This window comes from Pelophylax lessonae, assembly GCF_965119305.1.
Source record: "Pelophylax lessonae genome assembly, chromosome: 1".
Taxonomy (NCBI): domain Eukaryota; kingdom Metazoa; phylum Chordata; class Amphibia; order Anura; family Ranidae; genus Pelophylax; species Pelophylax lessonae.
Window position 1 is genome coordinate 617,617,886 of NC_138768.1, and position 20,943 is coordinate 617,638,828.

At 40.8% G+C, this 20,943-nt stretch overlaps 1 protein-coding gene across 9 annotated transcripts in view; it reads right to left on the bottom strand.

Moving 5' to 3' along the window:
- Window positions 1–20,943, bottom strand: part of CAMK2D (calcium/calmodulin dependent protein kinase II delta) — a 446,499-nt gene that overhangs the window by 114,011 nt on the left and 311,545 nt on the right. For all 9 annotated transcript variants that reach the window (XM_082254334.1, XM_082254332.1, XM_082254339.1 and 6 more), the window contains exons 8-11: window positions 13,703–13,786; window positions 3,421–3,515; window positions 2,989–3,111; window positions 1,212–1,295 (exon numbers count right to left, since the gene is read on the bottom strand). In XM_082254334.1, coding sequence (XP_082110460.1) covers window positions 1,212–1,295; window positions 2,989–3,111; window positions 3,421–3,515; window positions 13,703–13,786 — 386 coding nt within the window. The remainder of the gene's footprint in view (window positions 1–1,211; window positions 1,296–2,988; window positions 3,112–3,420; window positions 3,516–13,702; window positions 13,787–20,943) is intronic.

Genomic DNA, 20,943 nt, shown 5'->3' on the forward strand with positions numbered 1-20,943 from the left:
TCTTTGGGCAGAGGTAACATTTGCCTGCCAGGAAATGGAAGGGATTAATATCCTTCCACCCCCCCCCCCCTTTTTCTTTTTTTTTCCCTTTGCCCTCTTTCCTTCCCCTCTGGGTTTTTTTTTTTTGGGGGGGGGGGGGTTTTGAGGGTTGTTTATGTAGGTATAAAATTAGGAAAATTGGGGTGGGAAGGGACTGTACTATGTGTAGCTTTATCATGAAGACAAGCTGGCTGTATGGGAATAGAAGTAGGGTACCGCAGATACATTGGGATAAGAGATTGTGATTGCTATATATTTGTATTAAAAATGATGTAAGAACCCTACTTTTTCCTACATTGTTAAATTACATGATTATAATGTATACTTTTGTTGTACAGACTTATCTCAAACCCTAAATAAAAAATGTATAAGTGAAAAAAAAAAAAAAAAAAAAGAATGTGTTTTTGGGTGTAATTGCAAGTTTGCATATACGGTGTGTGAGAAATAACTTGTTATGACAGTTTTGTGTAAAAAAAAAAAAAAAAAAATTCTTCATCTTCCCAAGAATTGTGGGAAAAAATTACAACTTCAAAAAACTCAGCATGCCTCTTACTAAATACCCTGGAAAGTCTAATTTCCAAAAAGGGATAACTTGGGGGGTATTTGTACTGTCCTGACATTTCAGGGCCTCAAGAAATGAGATAGGCCATCAGTACATCAGGTGTGATCAATTTTCAATGATTGGCACCATAGCTTGTAGACTCTATAAACTTTCACACAAACTAAATAATAACCACTAATTTGGGTTATTTTTAACAAAGATATGTAGAAGTATACATTTTGGCCCAAATTTATGAAAATAAATTACTTATTTACAAAATTTTATAATAGAAACTAAATCAAAATGTTTTTTTTTTTCAAACTTTTCGCTCTTTTTTCATTTATATCACAAAAAATAAAAAACCCAGTGGTGATTAAATACTACCAAAAGAAAGCTCTATTTGTGTGAAAAAAATGATAGAAAATTTAAATGGGTACAGCGTTGTATGACTGAGTAATTGTCATTCAAAGTGAGAGCACTGAAAGCTGAAAATTGGTCTGGGCAGGAAGGGGGTGTAACTGCTCTGTATGAAAGTGGTTAAATAGCATACTGCTACTCAAACATTTTTGCAGGAAATGCATTAAGGTAAAATATTTTTAGACTTTAGAACCCCTTTAAGAACGGTGCTTACCTTCAACTTCCTCCGAGCATTAAATTTCTTCAAACAGTCTACAGTTTCCTGTCTGTGCATCATGGAGGCAACAGTAGAACGTTGCTGGAAAAAAATGAAACGCATCACATGACTATAAAGAAGCAGAAACAGAATATTTACATATTATTGCACGTACAGACATTTTCTTGAATGTGTGATCTCTGTTCGGCACTCCTCTCCTAGATTTATCAAAACAATGTAGTAGAGTCTTACATATTAATCTACCTAATTTGTACTCAGGTAGTCTTTCATACTACATACTTGTTGATAGATAATAAGCAGACTGTTTAAGCATACTGCAAAGTGTATGGCCAGAGTAAACCTGAACTCCAAGAATTTAGCCTTTTCAATTTTTTTTTTTAAATGTGTTGGATTACTATATGTTAAGTCCAGCAAGGTATATTCCATTTCATGGATTATCACTTTAATCTACATTAGCTGCAGAGCTGTATGAAGCTGCACTGCCCCCTCCTTCCCTCCTTAGTCCAATCAAAGAGTGCTTTGCATTTTGTAAAGCCATTCACAAAATACAAAGCCTGCTTGAATCGATAGCAGAGGGGAGGGGTGGGTTCAGATGCTGCTGTGTAAGAAAGCAGCATCTTTTCTGTCAGAGCAATGTGAGCATAGTGATAGCTGTACTGTTAGGGCTCAGTAAAATTGCCAGTTGCAGCAAAAAGAAAAAGATCTCACAGTTAAGTCCACGCGGTGGCATGCACCTTTTTGGACTTAACTTATAGTAAGCCAGCATATATTAGAAAGTGGGTTAATTCCTGGTGTTAAGTTTTAATTCTCTTTTAAAATAAAACTAATGTAAATAAAACTAAAGTATCATTGTCACAAACTGCAATCAAAAAGGTTCTTTATTGCAGAAAAGCATGCACTGTCTACATGCGCTAGAGTGACATCGTCCTGTCCATCGCTAACCAATGAAGACAAAGACTGGCACACAGAAGTTGCCAATGCAGGTGAAGGACAAGGATGGTTGAAGGAACGGTAAGTTTAGCTCTGCTTTAAGATCGAGAGTTAGTAAACACTCACAATATATCAGTCCATTTTAGTATGAATTCATTTAATTTGTTAATTTTTGCCAGCCTAAGAAAACATCAGTTACAACTAAATGCCTGAACTAAAGTGATGATTTGCATATTTAGGCAATTATAAACTTAGACTAGAATAAGTTACATAGAAACCTTTACTGTCCAGTTAAAGTGATTCTAAATGCAAATTGTTTTTAAAATAACAAACATGTCCTACTTACCTACTCTGTGTGGTTTTGCACAGAGCAGCCCTGAACCTCCTCTTCTCGGGTACCCAAGCCGCTTGCTATGGGGGCACTCATACGCGCTGGCTTCCAGAGTGCAGCTTGGCCGTCCTCTCCACTCCCTCCTCACTGGCTGTGATTGTCAGCAGCAGGGGCCAATGGCTCCCATTGCTGTGTTCGAGCCAATGAAGAGAAAGAGAGCAGGGAGCTGCTCTCGTGCACATCGCGGGATTGGGCTCAAGTAATTATAAGGGGGGGCTGGGAGGGGGGGGTGCTTGCAGAAGGTTTTGCATTAAGGTAAAAACCCTTTGTCTTAGAACCACTTTAACAAAAATTATACAGTATATCACTACAGTGCTGTATCAATTTCTATTTTTAATCTTGAATGTTTGTAGGATTTAACAGAATATATCACCTGTAGTTTAATGGTTGAGTTTAGCTAATATAACAAAATACAAATACATTATTTGTAGTTTATTTTTATAATATGCTTACACAGATCCATGGATGTTTCAGAGCTTCTGATGCAGTAATTCTTTTGGCTGGGTTGATGGTAAGCATTTTATTAATCAGATCTTTGGCTTCAGGAGTCACCGTGTCCCATTCTGGTGATGGAAACTAAATGACCATGGAAAAAGATGATATAGTATATATACATACAGTATATACAGTCTTTATATACACATACATCCAAACACATAAATATATAAATAAATGTAACAATTTTATTTAGGAAAGGCAATGCGACTTCAAGGCTGGGATACGTTGTCTAAAGTAAGACCAGAGGCTAAGAGTTGTGATAGAATTGTTTGGTGGCTCTAAGCTATTTAGAAGATGCAAAGGGTGAAACCCCAGCACTCCGTGATGAAAAGTGAATTAAGGAGTTTCTCAAACAACATGTGAAGGCAAAAACTAATAAAAACTTACATCATAAGCACCAGCCTTTATCTGCTGGTACAGTCTGTGTTGGTCCTCATCCCAGAAGGGAGGATAACCCACCAGAAGAATGTAAAGAATCACACCTGCATAAGGACAACAATAAAATATTGGTAAAATAGATCACAATTTTCTGAATAAAGCCAATGTATATTATAGCTACACATGAATCCTGAAAGTGATATTTAAACTTAAGTGTTTTTAAACACTTTCAACAGCCAATTTAATCACTGAGTATACAGCTTTTTCATTTTTTAATCTTGCCTATGTTCATCTTTAAGCTGCTGCCATGATTTCCTGTTGCAGGGTGGCTCCTTTCTCTTGCAATATCCGATGGAGCTATGCTTGCATTAAGGGAGAGCTCCACTGCTCTGACTGCTCTCTATGGAGCCAGTGTGCGTTTCACTATTAGCTGAAGTGACGTCAGCAACGAAAGCGCCGTCTATTGGGGGTAAAATTATTTCTGCTCACGGTTGGATGCACACCGGCTCCATAGAGAGCAATCTATATATAGAGAGGGATATATCTTAGTAAATTGTCACTGCTCATCATCCAAGAGGTCAAACCTCTTGGATAATGAGCAGAGACGATTTACTAGGATACATCATCCATATGTACTATGAGAGCAAATGTTCATGTTTTATGTATTTTTATAATAATTTTGTAATAAATTTTGATGTTTTATATAATTGACATACGGCTAATCTATTTATTCTTTGGAAGGAGAATCACAGGGGTTCCAAGCTAGTGAGAACCTCTGAGAGCTGATCATGTAGCCCAGATGTGGCTGAAGAAAATTCCTCCCTAAATACAAAGGACTTGCAGGATTGTGCAGCTCAAACAGTGTAAATACCAGATCAGGTCAAGGGTTTAGAACTAATCTGACCTATTGGGTAGCCATAAAAGGGCGAAGGGGTCCTCCGTACCTGATAGAGGAATTTGGGAGCCCACTCCATCGTCCTTAACCCCACCTCTTGCCTGTGTAAGGCCATGCCTTGCTGAGGGTTAAAAATGTCTGTGGAACCCAAAAAAGAAACAACCACCCAGCTGAAGGAGTGCCAGCCTAAGCCAAAACACCTAGGAGTCATTCCCCCTCAGTAGACAATGTCAAAATACTTCCTGTGCCTGGATTAGAGAATGTGCTGAGTTAGTAGACTGTGGTGCAATCAGGAAGCTGTGGCTAAGGAGCTCCATTTCACATGAACTGTAGATAATGGCACCCACAGAGACACGTATAATGACATCAATGTGCACAAGTACTACGCCAACCTTCATCCATCATGGCAGGCATGCCCCGCAGGGTCCTCAGGAACTCATCTACCTTTCAAGGGGAACACTGTTCTAGTCCTGTAGAGCACCCTGCTAGTGAGGTCACCAGATACATTTTACATACACTACACTGACCAGCAGACATAATAGGCCACTTCAGCTCTTGTATGTGGGGTCCTGGTACAGTCCCTCTCGACTCTCGACTTGTTAGCCATAGTGCTGATTAGGATTGAGCTCACTCCAGCTCCACAAGGGGTGTAAGGAACAGGCCAGGATTTACAGGAACAAAGTCCACTACAGAGATCTTCAGAGAGAGAAATGGAAGGACATCCCTCACCAAGGACACTAGCAAAAACTGAGGCTTAGTGGAACTGGAAGGTGGTATGCCTGAGCAGGGATTCCTGCCATTTTTTGGCGAGTGTCCCTTTACCTAAAGGTGGCAGCGTAACCAAGTAGTCAATAATATCAAGACCTCTGTGTCCTGTAATGTATGATCAGTAAAAGTATCTTTTACATATAAATTACATAAATATTTTTGTACAGTTAAAAAAATCTTCTGCTGTACTATGGCTTTACCAAAGTCCATCTGAGATTATCCCAAATCTATTCTTCATTTTAAAATATACTTTTCATTTAATTTAGGTACAGTGCATCCAGAAATTATTCACAGTGATTCACTTTTTCGCATTTTGTTATGTTACAGCCTTATTCCAAAATGAATTAAATCAATTATTTCTCTCAACATTCTACAAACAATACCCCATAATGACCATTATTATAAGTTTATTAAAAATAAAAACTGAAAAAAATCACATGTACATAAGTATACACAGCCTTTGGCTCAGTAGTGTGTTGAAGCACCCTTGGCACCAATTACAGCCTCAAGTCTTTTTGAGTATGATGCTACAAGCTTGACACACCTATTTTTTGGGCAGTTTCTCCCATTCTTTTTTGCAGGACCTCTCAAGCTTCATCGGGTTGGATGTTGCATTGGTGCACAGCCATTTTCAGATCTCTCCAGAGATGCTAAATTGGGTTAAAGTCTGGGCTCTGGCTGGGCCACTCAAGGACGTTCACAAAGTTTTCCCATAGCCACTCCTTTGTTATCTTGGCTTTGCGATTCAGGTCATTGTCCTGTTGAAAGGTGAACCTTTGCCCCAGTCTGAGGTCAAGAGTGCTCTGGAGCAGGTTTTCATCAAGGATGTCTCTGTACATTGCTGCATTCATCTTTCCCTCGATCCCGACTAGTCTCCCAGTTCCTGCCACTGAAAAACATCTCCACAGCATGATACTGCCACCACCATACTTCACTGTAGGGATGGTATTGGCCAGGTGACGAGCGGTGCCTGGTTTCCTCTAGACATGACACTTGCCATTTAAGCCAAAGAGTTCAATCTTTGTTTCATCATACCAAAGAATTTTGTTTTTCATGGTCTGAGAGTCCTTCAGGTGCCTTTTGGCAAACTCCAGATGGGCTGTCATGTGCCTTTTACTGAGGAGTGGCTTCCGTCTGGCCACTCTACCATACAGGCCTGATTGGTGGAGTGCTGCAAAGATGGTTGTTCTTCTGGAAGGTTCTCCTCTCTTCAGAGAGAAATTCTGGAGCTCTGTCAGAGTGACCATTCTTGGTCACCTCCCTAAGGTCCTTCTCCCCTGATTGCTATAGGAAGGGTCCTGGTGGTTCCATTATTTTTCCATTTACGGATGATGGAGGCCACTGCGCTCACCGGGACCTTCAAAGCTGCAGAAATTTTTCCGTACCCTTCCCCAGGTCTGTGCTTCGATATAATCCTGTCTTGGAGGTCTACATACAATTCCTTGGACTACATGGCCTGGTTTGTGCTCTGACATGCACTGTTAACTGTGGGACCTTATATAGACAGGTGTGTGCCTTTCCAAATCATGTCCAATCCACTGAATTTACCACAGGTAAATTGTAGAAATATCTCAAGGTTGATCAGTGGAAACAGGATGTATCTAAGCTAAATCTTGAGTGTCATGGCAAAGGCTGTGAATACCTATGTTCGTGTGCTTTTTTTTTGTTTTTAATTTTTTAATAATTTGCAAAGATTTCAACCAAATTTCTTTCACGTTGTCATTATGAGCAATTGTTTGTAGAATTTTGAGGAAAGTAATTTAATCCATTTTGGAATAAGGCTGTAACATAACAAAATGTGGGAAAAGTGAAGCAATGTGAATACTTTCCGGATGCACTGTATATATGAAAGAATAATGTGTGCTTATAATAAGGGTATTGGCAGTAAGACCAACATATTGGTTAGAACATCAACACAAATCCATGTGGTGTTTTACTCTTTATTAACTGAAATTCTTAAGAACAGTTATGTGTATTACAGTGTGTATGCAGTAGGAAGCAGGCTAATCTTCAAATAAACTACACAAGTCTTTCCCTATATGACTTTATTGCTTACACTATGAAAAGTTGAGGCAAGGTTTTAGAAAATAATGTTATATGATATGCTCTTGAAACAATATTTGCTGTATGAACAGTCCTTCAGATGAATTCTCTTTATGAATACAATAGGAATAGTTGTGCATCTCTGTTTAATACCAAGAAAAGCAAAACAAGTCTGTTACATGCTGCATATAATAGAATAACATGTTTCTTTAAGACAGAGCTAAAGTATGTTTTTTTATGCAACCACCCTGAAATTGCAAGTTTAAACTTGTGTATGCATACATACCTGCAAAATTGTTACCTTCTGCTTTATATATATTCTATGTTGTCCATACGCCATCTTAAAAGGTCTGTTCTATTACCACTCCTAAGCATTTATTGGGAGGTGATCATGGTGGTGATTGTATCTAAGGGAAAGGAAGTAACAATCCCCCTCTGCAAAAACTATTTTTTAGCCAGGATTGGGTGAGTAATAAGGCGGTTCTTATCCATTTGCACTCCTGCATTTTTTATAGTTCACTTGTTCCTTATTAGGTATCATACATATTAATGATAGTTAATGCCACTGTACAGTGCCTTGCAAAAGTAATCACCCCTTGACTTTTTACCTATTTTGTTACATTACGGCCTTAAGTTCAATGTTTTTGTTAATCTGAATTTTATGTGATGGATCAGAACACAATAGTCTAAGTTTGTGAAGTGGAATGAGAAACATATATACATAAAACTATTTTTTAGAAATAGAAAACAGAAAATTGGCATGTGCGTATGTATTCACCCCAAAGTCACATAATTAGTGATATGGTGCCCACCTGTGTGCAATTTAAGTGCCACATGATCTGTGATTACATATACACACCTTTTTTGAAAGACCCCAAAGGCTGCAACACCTAAGGTCTAACCCAATGGAAAGAACATAACACAACAGCAAACCTGCCAAGAGACGGCCGCCCACAAAAACTCACGGACTGGGCTAGGAGGGCATTAATTAGAGAGGCAGCACAGAGACCTAAGGTAACCCTGGAGGAGCTGCAGAGTTCCACAGCAGAGACTGGAGTATCTGTACATAGGACGACAATAAGCCGTACGCTCCATAGAGTTGGGCTTTATGGCAGGGTGGCCAAAAGAAAGCCATTATTTTCAGCAAAAAATATTATGACATGTTTTGAGTTTGCAAAAAGGCAAAATGTATGGAGGAAGGTGCTCTGGTCTGATGAGACTACAATTTAGCTTTTTGGCCATCAAAGAAAATGCTACGTCTGGCGCAAACCCAACACATCACATCACCCAAAGATCGCCATCCCCGCAGTGAAACATCGTGGTGGCAGCATCATGCTGTGGGAATGTTTTTCAGCAGCCGGGACTGGGAAACTGGTCAGAGTTGAGGGAAAGATGGATGGTGCTAAATATAGGGATATTCTTGAGCAAAACCTGTACCCCCTCTGTGCATGATTTGAGGCTAGGACAGAGGTTAACCTTCCAGCAGAACAATGACCCCGAACACACTGCTAAAGTAACACTTGAGTGGTTTAAGGGGAAACATGTAAATGTGTTGGAATGGCCTAGTCAAAGCCCAGACCTCAATTCAATAGAAAATCTGTGGTATGACTTAAAGATTGCTGTTCACAAGCACAAATCATCCAACTTGAAGGAGCTGGAGCAGTTTTGCAAGGAGGAATGGGCAAAATCCCAGTGGTAAGATGTGGCAAGCTCATAGAGACTTATCCAAAGTGACTTGGAGCTGTGATTGCTGCAAAAGGTGGCTCTACAAAGTATTAACTTTAGGGGGTGAATAGTTATGCACATTGACTTTTTCTGTTATTTTGTCCTATTCGTTGTTTGCTTCACAATAAAAAAAAAAAAAAAAAAACATCTTCAAAGTTGTGGACATGTTCTGTAAATTAAATGATGCAAATCCTCAAACAATCCATGTTTATTCCAGGTTGTGAGGCAACAAAACACGAAAAATGCCAAGGGGGTGAATACTTTTGCAAGGGCACTGTAGGTGAAAAAATATAATAAACGTGTGATACTGTGTTAAATAGTAAGGGAGACATCAGGATTGCAGTCCAAACAGGAATTTTAGAAGAAGAACAGGGGGTAACTAATGGGTATTAAATACAGAGAAAAATGTAAGACCAGTATGCCTAATTAGGGAGTGAGTGTGAGCAGATAAAACAATTAGGGGTGTTCAGACAGGTGCACCAGAACGTGGTGCAATGCTTGTGCGAGTGATTTTTCAGTGCAATCATTTGCTTCAATGAAAATTTGGAGGTTTAGATATTTAACGGTGTTGAGGAAGCTTGGTTGTTGTGCATTATCTAGCGTTATTCAGCTTGGGAGTTAGCAAGAGGTGAATTACAAAAGTTCTGGGTGAAGAGGAAAAATTCTCAATAACCAAATGTAGTAAGAGAAGTACGGGAGAAAGTTTCTCAGGAGTACTTGTAATATTTAGAGATCAAGGATAACATTAGGTTCCAGTAAGAGCAAAGGGATTTGCAGAACCAGAATATATGGCAGAGAGAAACCATAGCTCTGTACTTTTTCCAGCCCTTAGAGCAGGGGTGGGGAACCTTTTTTCTGCCAAGGGCCATTTGGATTTTTGGAACATCATTCGGGGGCCGTACAAAATGTATGCATAAATGTATTAGGCATTGCTTTGCGGCAAAAAACGCTGTAAAAAATTGCGTGACTTTGAGGTCACAAAAGTGTGAAAGGGGCCCTAGTAATCAAGGTATAGTGTGCCCCCTTTCAATGCAGAGTGACCACAGTGTGCCCCCTTTCAATGCAGACTGACCACAGCGTGCCCCCGTTTAATGCAGACTGACCACAGTGTGCCCCCGTTTAATGCAGACTGACCACAGTGTGCCCCCTTTCAATGCAGATTGACCACAGCGTGCCCCCTTTTAATGCAGACTGACCACAGTGTGCCCCCTTTCAATGCAGACTGACCACAGAGTTCCCCCTTTCAATGCAGACTGACCACAGCGTGCCCCCTTTCGATGCAGACTGACCACAGCGTGCCCCCTTTTAATGCAGACTGACCACAGCGTGCCCCCTTTTAATGCAGACTGACCACTGCGTGCCCCCTTTCAATGCAGACTGATCACAGTGTGCCCCCTTTCAATGCAGACTGACCACAGCGTGCCCCCATTCAATGCAGACTGACCACTGCGTGCCCCCATTCAATGCAGACTGACCACGGCGTGCCCCCTTTCAATGCAGACTGACCACAGCGTGCCCCCATTCAATGCAGACTGACCACTGCGTGCCCCCTTTCAATGCAGACTGACCACAGCGTGCCCCCTTTCAATGCAGACTGACCACTGCGTGCCCCCTTTCAATGCAGACTGACCACAGCGTGCCCCCTTTCAATGCACAAAGCCAGTGCTCTTACCTGTAGTGGCGGCTTCTCCTCGAGTCCTCCCACCTCCTCCTAGACCAATGGCATGTGTTCGCCTTTTCGGCCAATCAGGAAGCGGGTTTCAAACCCGCTTCCTGATTGGCCAGGGGGAGGATCCGTGTTACAATAGCAAATTTTCATTCGCTATTGTTACACAAATGGGCGGGCTCGGGGGGCACTGCTCTGCGCCCCTGGTCCACCCTTTTCTGAGACTCACACAGTTAGGACAGAGCCATCGGATCCTTCTGACACATCGGCATGAGCGGGGCCGGACGCAACGATTGTGCGGGCCGCAGGTTCCCCACCCCTGCCTTAGAGGAACATAAGGGATCGAAGTGGAGATTTTGTAAAAGGTAAGATACCATGTATGTATTATTTTTTTAAACTTCCCAATGGTACGTGCATCATGATGCTCTAGAGATGCAGGATATTGCTAGTTTCCAAGGCTTATCATACTGTTTATTCAATTCTCTCATTTAAGCATTGTGGTTTTTGGGATCAAACAGGTGTTGTTAGGGATATTATAGAACAGGGAAATCCCCTTCTTTTGAGGCTTAGGGCTAGAGAAGAATACGGTATGTATATTGTGCTGATCATAAAAATGTAATGGTCCAGCTTATGTTTTTTTTCAGGCTAAGTCTTTATTTAGAAAAATAAATTTGTACATGTCTAACAGGGACTACACCAGTCCAGCTTACACACAGCACATCCCATACTTATAAGATAAATAATTGTCAAGGTCATTATAAAAGCAACACTTTTGTTTTTGCCCCCATTTTTCATGAGCTGAACTCAAAGATCTAAGACTTCTTCTATGTACACAATAGGCCTATTTCTCTCAAATATTGTTCACAAATCTGTCTAAATCTTTGTTAGTGAGCACTTTTCCTTTGCCGAGTTAATCAATCCACCTCCCAGGTGTGGCATATCAAGATGCTGATTAGACAGCATGATTATTGCACAGGTGTGCCTTAGGCTGGTTACAATAAAAGGCCACTCTAAGGTCCCTTTCGAACAGGCTTCCCGATCCGGTCTGCCTGTCAGTTTTTTCAGGCGGATCGGATGCTCCATGCAGCCCTATGGAGCAGCGGATGTCAGCGGAGACATCTCCGCTGACAATTGCTGCTATCTGATCCTGTCTGTGAAATAATGATGGATGGAAACCCTATTTTCCATCCATCTGGAGGATCAGATCGGATAAGATGGGATGAAAATGGACAGGCAGTCTGTTATCATCCGATCTCCCATAGAGGAGAGCGAGGCTCTGACAGCTCTGTCTCTGCACACAGAGCGGAGACTGAGCTGTCATCTGCCTGCTCAGCGGGGATTGGTGGATTGATCCCTGCTGAGCAAAACAAACTCCATCGGGCGCACTGCCCGTGTGAAAGGAGCCTAAAATGTGAAGTTTTATCACACAGCACAATGCCACAGAGGTTGCAAGTTTTGAGGGAGCGTGTAATTGGCATGCTGACTGCAGGAATGTCCACCAAAGCTGTTGCCCGTGAATTGAATGTCCATTTCTCTACCATAAGCCGTCTCCAAAGGCATTTCAGAGAATTTGGCAGTACATCCAACCGGCCTCACAAACGCAGACCACGTGTAACCACACCAGCCCAGGACCTCCACATCCAGCATCTTCACCTCCAAGATAGTCTCAGATCAGCCACCCGGACAGCCGCTGCAAGAATCAGTTTGCATAACCAAAGAATTTATGCACAAACTGTCAGAAACCATCTCAGGGAAGCTCATCTGCATGCTCGAAGTCCTCGTTGGGGTCTCGTCCTGACTGCAGTTCGTCGTCATAACCGACTTGAGTGGGCAATTGCTCACATTCAATCGCATCTGGCACTTTGGAGAGGTGTTCTCTTCATGGATGAATCCTGGTTTTCTTAGATCTTTGAGTTCAGCTCATGAAAAATGGGGGCAAAAACAAGTGTTGAGTTTATAATTTTGTTCAGTATACATATCACACAGACGGTGGTCCAGTTTGCATTTAGAGAAGAAGTGATGGAAGTAAGAAATAGTCAGAGGTCGGGACAAAGTTTTTTGCGGAGGGGCTCACAAGATTTAACACCTCGAGGGGCAAATAGGTGAAAGATTGTGATGATATCATGAACTTTCCAGGAAGTTAAAAGGAAAGTCGATAAAAAATTGTCTGTAGTTAAGATCAAATAGCTGTGAAGCTGAGATGCTCTATACAAAACAATGTAATAGCTTGGCTAGTCCAGACAGAGGCCTAGTTCATGTGACTTATATAGTATAGTGTACAGGGAATCATAAGGGTTAGTGAGCATCAGGATGACATTGCCAATAAATATTGGGATTAGATCTGATATGTTGGCAAGTGGTTCCATGAATAACACAAAGATCACGAGTAAGAGGGGGCATCACTGTCTTGTGCATTAGTAGTAGTAAGGACATCAGAAGAGCCTAGTGGAAGGTGCCGAGTATAGGGACCTAATTGTTGATTTTATGCGAAAGCAATATTTTTGGAAGACCACTCTCAAGAATCACCTTATTTACTCTATCAAAAGCCTTCTCTGCATCCAAAAATAAAAGCAGAGAAGGCTCCCTCCAGCTCATTTATTAGTTACTTGTGACTTGCTTTACTAAATGAAGTTGTGAATCATATGGGAATTAGCCACATTGTTCTTTGCTATGCCTCTACTCACTATGCAAATGTGGGGGAGGTGTGGAAGGCCTATGTCCTTTGAACTATGCAGTAAGATATGATCAAGGCAAGAGGTAATAGAGAAACCTAGATCCTGCAGCTTTTTTGTTTTTAACTTGCAATCTTAGCATGTTTGTATTACAAAGTATAAACTTTTACCATCAGCTATTTACTAAATATAATAAAACAAGAAGTTCTGGAAGTCTGAGCAGAAACCAACATGAAATCGATCCAGAAGGGATGGTCCACTGAACTTAGAATTCCATTTTACTCAAATATCTATATTATTATACACATGAACACAAAATTATCTTTTTTGTTTCCAACGTTAAATGTTTTTTCATACTTAAACATATATAATACAGTTGCTAATGAGAAAAGGCGAACTTGAACAGACATAATATTATACTGAATGTTTGGTTTACTCATCAGATGCTACGTAGATTTGATCTACTTGCAAGTATAACTGTGTAGCATTTGGAAAACAATCTTGCAACAAATAATGGCTTACCACATGCCCACATATCAACCGGTTTCCCATAGGGGTCTTTTCGTAAAACTTCTGGAGACAGGTAACCTGGAGTTCCTGCAAAGCCTTTGAAACAATAAAAAAGAAAAACTTTGAAATGTGCTAAATACATATTTTCAAGATGAAATAAATAAAGAGTAGCCATCAGGTGCCATTGTGAAAAGGACAAATTGTAAGAGAGTTACAAAAGGAAGTCACTTGCCGACCGCCGCCCGACTATATACGGCGGCGGTCAGCCCCTCACAGGCAGAGTGACGTATCAGTACGTCACTAGCCTGGGAGGGTCTGGGGAGCGGGCGCGCTCCCGCATGGTCACGCACCCCCCCGCGCGTGTGACCAGCGGACCCGATGTCCGCCGGTCACTCTGCGATCGTCGGGGAGAGGGAGAAAGGCAGGCAGCTTGTGTAAACAAGCTGCCTGTCAGTTCTCCCTGTGTAGAGACACTGATCATATGGATCTACTATGTAGAACCGTTGATCAGTGTAACTACACCTCAAGCCACAGCCAATCACAGTTAGAATCACGCCCCTAGGGACACACACAGCCCCTCCCTCTCAAATAAAGTTAACCCCTTCACTGCCAGTGTATTTTTACAGTAACAGTGCATATATATAGCACTGATTACTGTAGAAATGTCACTGATAACCCCAAAAGTGTCAAAAATGTCAGTCAAGGGTCCGATCTGTCCGCCGCAATGTCGCAGTACCGCAAAAAAAATCGCAGATCGCCGCCATTACGCGTTAAAAAAAAAAAACAACAAAAATGACAAAAATCTTTCCCTTTGTTAGTAAACGCGATAACTTTTGCGCAAACCAATCAAAATACGCTTTTTGCGATTTTTTTTACCAAACATATGTAGCATAAAACAAATTGGCCGAAAATGTTAAAAAATTTTGATTTTTACTTTTTTTTTTTTTGGGAATTTCATATAAAAAAATGTGAAAAATATTGTTATTTTTGCAAAATTGAAGCTATTTTTTTGTTTATAGCGCGTGATCAAAAAATCGCACAGGTGATCAAATACCACCAAAAGAAAGCTCTGTTTGTGGAAAAAAAAGGACGTCAAATTCGTTTAGGTACAGCGTCGCACGACCGCGCAATTGTCCGTTAAAGTCACGCAGTGCCGAATCGCAAAATACCCCCTGGTCAGGAAGGGGGTAAAATCTTCCGGGGCTTAAGTGGTTAACTAAAACTCACATAACATCTTGAATACGGTTTCCTAGAAGTCACCTGGAAGACTCTGAAGTGAATTAGATGAAAGTTTTATGATCTGATTAGATCAAAATGAAACTTTGTGGACATCAGACCACATACTTTGTTTAGCGCAACCCTAACTTACCTCCTACAGCTAACCCTAAACCCCATCCCTACCATGAAACATAATCCTAAACTACCCTTGAAAACGTTCCCTTTCCTCTCCTCCTACCTATCCTGCCTACCCTATTAAAAAAAAGATCTGTAAACTTACCTTTTTTAATCCGGTCCAGTCTGGACACCTCGTCCTGCAGCTTTGGCTCTCCTGTCTAAGGAAGCTCTCAACAGTGGCTGTGAATTGTGGGAGCCATGATGTCACCCATAGGCTCCAATAGCCAGCCATTGTTGGCATCTCCTCCTCTCCCCTGCAGCAGTCATTCACCAACACAAGGGAGCAGGAGATGCAAGATCAATGGAGTGGATTAAAAGGAGGCAAGTACAGTAAAAGGAGGCAGGATAGGTAGGAGGAGAAGGAGGGAACATTTTAAGTACAGTTGGTGTTAGACTTGAACATGAAATCCCCTACACCCAACCTTGCATTTGATTTTAACACTTAACCCTATCCCTCTAAATTATATCTGAATGCCTAACCTTAAACTTAATTCTTAACCACCCTAATATCGTTTATTATCTATTTAGGGCTACATTAATGAATTGTATTTTGCACCTGTAAACAGATACAGTATATTGCTAGGTTTGTAACTTACTGGATACGTATATGTGTAAAAATTATGTCCACGAGAATATATACAGATTATGTGACGTTGGCTTCAAAATAGTAGATTTTTTTGTGTAAACATGACAAAAGCTGAATGTTAACACAGCATTTGTAAGACTTGTTTATGTTGGATAGTCATTTAGTAATTATGAAAGTGTATTTAAAATGTTTTAGTGTTTTTGAGAGCTCAGATGGTTACATCGACTAAATAGGTTTTCTACCTATTTAAGGTATTTTTTTGAAGGATCATATTGGTTCCAAATAACCAATCGCCTAGTAAATCATCTATTTATCTAGTATAGCTTCTGCGTTCTATAGGGAGATTGTCAAAAGCATAAACTGCACAATTTACTGTCAGTGGGAATTGGTAATAAAGAATACCACTTTTACAATATTATATTACTATAAGGCTGCTTTAAAAGGCATAATGCACACGGGTTTATTGTAAAACACTGTTTCTCCCAAAAGGACAAAATCAGCAATAAACTCATCCAAGCTGTGTTTTTTTTTTAAAAAACAGTTTGGCAGAGTTGCATCATTTGATGTTTGGGTGTTTGTTTATTTCATTTGCAAGAATTTTCATTTAGTCTGGCTATTAACATGAATAAACACTGAAGTGCTAAATGCACGTAGCATATAATTGCGTTTAGGCCCATTTAGTCACGTTTAGCAGCGCCAACCTTTTTTTCTCACAAAATGGTGCTGCTCCTGGATGCACTGGCAGTAATTTTTTTTTTTGTCTGGCCTCTAAACTCCCCTGCAACTAAATGCTGCTAAAAAGCCTGGGTGCACATAGACACATAGGCTAACATGCAGGGGAGTTTAGAGGCAGGAAAACAATTGGCAGACACCCCTAGGAGGAGCTGTACAAATGTCTAGTGTGCATGAGGCCTAAGAGAGAAATATAGACGGAGAGGAGGGTGATGAACACAATTAGTGCTTTTACTTGGGTTGCCTTCCTTGTATAATTCCTTGTATACCCAGACTGTATGTTATCTTTTGGTATAGTCAACTGGAGTCCTGTATTTTTTCACTTTATACAATACAATACACAACATATAGTACAGCCATTATACCATAGCATTAAAGTAAACTTCCAACATTCAATTTTACCTATAGGTAAGCCTAAATTAAGGCTTGCCTATAGGTAGTGTAAATATCTCCGAAACGTGCATCATTTTGGAGATTTTTACTGTACATGCAGCCAGTGACATCACTGGCGCATGCGCTCCGAAGGAACGGTCACCCGTGCCAGTCCTTCAGAGCCCTATGTCGTGAACAGTGGCTCCGGCCAGTCACAGAGCCGGCGTCGGCAAACCTGGATCAAGAAGGGGGAAAATGGAATATATGAAAAAATAAAAAGTGCTTTTGAAAGTAACAATACTGAAATCATTTGATTCACATTCAGGCAAAGTGTGTGAAGTGCTTCCTGCCAAATGAGTTTGCAAAATTGTAAATATGCACACAAGATGACTCATTGGCTTCTGGCTTACAACCAGCATGCAAGAAACAGAGGATAGGGAGAGATGGTAAAGACTGCCTATCTCGGTTAAAAGAGAATTTTCAGCTACAGCTATGTGATTATTCCACAGCTGCATAAAATAACACTGCTAGCTAGAACACAGTGAAGGGCACTGTAATGTCATAATAGGGAATTGAATTATCTAAACAGTATACAAAAAAACTCCCAAGTCCCACCTGCCTCACAAATGTTCCATTTTAAAGTAGAAGAGTAAAATTGCTGCTACTCATTCTGGCTAAATTTATTTATAAGCCTAGCCACTCCACCGTGGAAGTTTGGAGGTCAGTGATGAGGATCTGAGTATCTATGCATGTTGTTCTTGGAGAAACATGTATGTGCTTGGGACAAAACATGCTTTTCAGGATAGAGGGTTTGTCACATACAAGTGTGTGTTAAAATGCATGTACAAACAAAAAAAAAATACAAATTTGAAATACACAAATATATACTGAAATAATTATAATGATCACTACATTTAAAGCTAGGTGAAATATGTCTAAAGTATAAGAGTATGCGGGGCCATTATTTATGGAATGTTTCCTTTCGGGACTAAAATCATGGCACTGCCTTTAATTGGTGCAGGAACAGGTGGGTGTTGGAGCAGATACCAGCACAGGATACCCACAATGTTTAACAAGAACAATGCAAGAATGGTATTCAAAAAGTTGACTTAGTGCTAACTATTCGGTCTGCCAGCTTAACTATTCAAAACCATTTCACATATGAAAGCTGCATTGCCAGTAGTGTAGTTTTAGACTCAGGAGTTGTATTACCTATGCATCCAGGGCACGAGTTGGCACAGATTATATATATATATATATATATATATATATATATATATATATACACATACAGTGCCTTGCGAAAGTATTTGGCCCCCTTGAACTTTGCGACCTTTTGCCACATTTCAGGCTTCAAACATAAAGATATAAAACTGTATTTTTTTGTGAAGAATCAACAACAAGTGGGACACAATCATGAAGTGGAACAAAATTTATTGGATATTTCAAACTTTGTTAACAAATAAAAAACTGAAAAATTGGGCGTGCAAAATTATTCAGCCACTTTACTTTCAGTGCAGCAAACTCTCTCCAGAAGTTCAGTGAGGATCTGTAAATGACTAATGATGATAAATAGAATCCACCTGTGTGTAATCAAGCCTCCGTATAAATGCACCTGCACTGTGATAGTCTCAGAGGTCCGTTTAAAGCGCAGAGAGCATCATGAAGAACAAGGAACACACCAGGCAGGTCCGAGATACTGTTGTGGAGAAGTTTAAAGCTGGATTTGGATACAAAAAGATTTTCCAAGCTTTAAACATCCCAAGGAGCACTATGCAAGCGATAATATTGAAATGGAAGGAGTATTTGACCACTGCAAATCTACGAAGACCTGGCCGTCCCTCTAAACTTTCAGCTCATACAAGGAGAAGACTGATCAGAGATGCAGCCAAGAGGCCCATGATCACTCTGGATGAACTGCAAAGATCTACAGCTGAGGTGGGAGACTCTGTCCATAGGACAACAATCAGTCGTATACTGCACAAATCTGGCCTTTATGGAAGAGTGGCAAGAAGAAAGCCATTTCTTAAAGATATCCATAAAAAGTGTAGTTTAAAGTTTGCCACAAGCCACCTGGGAGACACACCAAACATGTGGAAGAAGGAGCTCTGGTCAGATGAAATCAAAATCAAACTTTTTGGCAACAATGCAAAACGTTATGTTTGGCGTAAAAGCAAAACAGCTCATCACCCTGAACGAACCATCCCCACTGTCAAACATGGTGGTGGCAGCATCATGGTTTGGGCCTGCTTTTCTTCAGCAGGGACAGGGAAGATGGTTAAAATTGATGGGAAGATGGATGGAGCCAAATACAGGACCATTCTGGAAGAAAACCTGATGGAGTCTGCAAAAGACCTGAGACTGGGACGGAGATTTGTCTTCCAACAAAACAATGATCCAAAACAAAGCAAAATCTACAATGGAATGGTTCACAAATAAACACATCCAGCTTGTAAGGCCAAACTAAACAACACACCTCAGGAAGTGCCGCCATGGCTAACAGAAGATAGACTTAGAACTAAACTAGAGAAACTTAACATAAATAAATCACCCGGACCGGATGGCTTGCACCCAAGGGTTCTTAAAGAGCTCAGCCAGGTGATTACCAGACCATTATTCTTGATCTTTAAGGATAGTTTACAGAAGGGTATGGTGCCAGCTGATTGGAAAAAAGCCAACGTGGTACCAATATTTAAAAATGGTCCGAGATTTATCCCGGGTAACTATAGGCCGGTCAGCCTAACATCTGTAGTCTGCAAGATTTTGGAGGGGATGTTAAGGGACCACATACAAGACTTTAGTAATGAAAATGGTATTAGTAGTAATCAGCATGGATTCATGAAAAATTGTTCTTGCCAAACCAATCTATTAACCTTCTACGATGAAGTCAGCTGCCACCTAGATAAAGGAAAGCCTGTGGATGTAGTGTATCTGGACTTTGCAAAGACCTTTGACACCGTTCCCCACAAACGCTTACTGTACAAACTAAGGAAGGTAGGTATGGACCATAAGGTGAGTACCCGAATAGAGAACTGGCTCCAGGGGAGAGTCCAGAGGGTGGTGATTAATGGGGAGTACTCGGATTGGGCGGGTGTGGAAATTGGGGTCCCCCAGGGTTCTGTCCTGGGACCAATCCTGTTTAATTTATTCATAAATGATCTAGAGGAGGGGATATCTAGTACAATCTCAGTATTTGCAGATGATACTAAACTAAGCATGCCAATATCTTCTATGCAGGATGTGGAAACCTTACAAGCGGACCTGAACAAAAGAATGGGGTGGGCAACTACATGGCAGATGAGGTTTAATGTTGAAAAATGTAAAGTAATGCACTTGGGGGCCAGAAACCAGAAAGCAAGCTACTCACTAGGGGAGGAACCTCTGGGTGAGTCTAGGATAGAAAAGGACCTGTGGGTACTGGTAGACAACAGGCTTGGCAGTGGCATGCAATGCCAAGCCGCTGCAAGCAAAGCCAACAGAATACTGGGATGCATAAAAAAGGGGATTCACTTCAGAAATAAAGAGATTATTCTACCGCTCTACAAGACTCCGGTCCGGCCACATCTGGAGTATGCTATCCAGTTCTGGGCACCGGTCGTCAGGAAGGATGTGCTGGAACTGGAAAGAGTCCAGAGAAGGGCAACAAAAATAATTAGGGGAATGGAGGACATCAGCTATGAGGAAAGACTACAAGCACTGAACTTATTCTCTCTGGAGAAGAGACGATTGAGGGGGGATATGATATCAATGTACAAATACTGTACTGGCGACCCTAGCATAAGGAACAAACTATTCAGAGAAAGGAGATTCAATAAGACACGTGGCCACTCACTAAAACTAGAGGAAAAGCGGTTTAACCTTAAAGTGCGTAAGGGGCTCTTCGCTGTAAGAGCGGTAAGGATGTGGAATTCTCTTCCACAAGCAGTCGTATCAGCAGGGAGCATTGATAGCTTCAAAAAACTATTAGATGGGCACCTTAAAGACCACAACATACAGGGGTATACAATGTACGGTTAACAGCAAACACACACACACATCATAGGTTGAACTGGATGGACGGATGTCTTTTTTCAACTTCACTAAATATGTAACTATGTAAGGTGTTAGAATGGCCAAGTCAAAGTCCAGACCTGAATCCAATCGAGAATCTGTGGAAAGAACTGAAAAC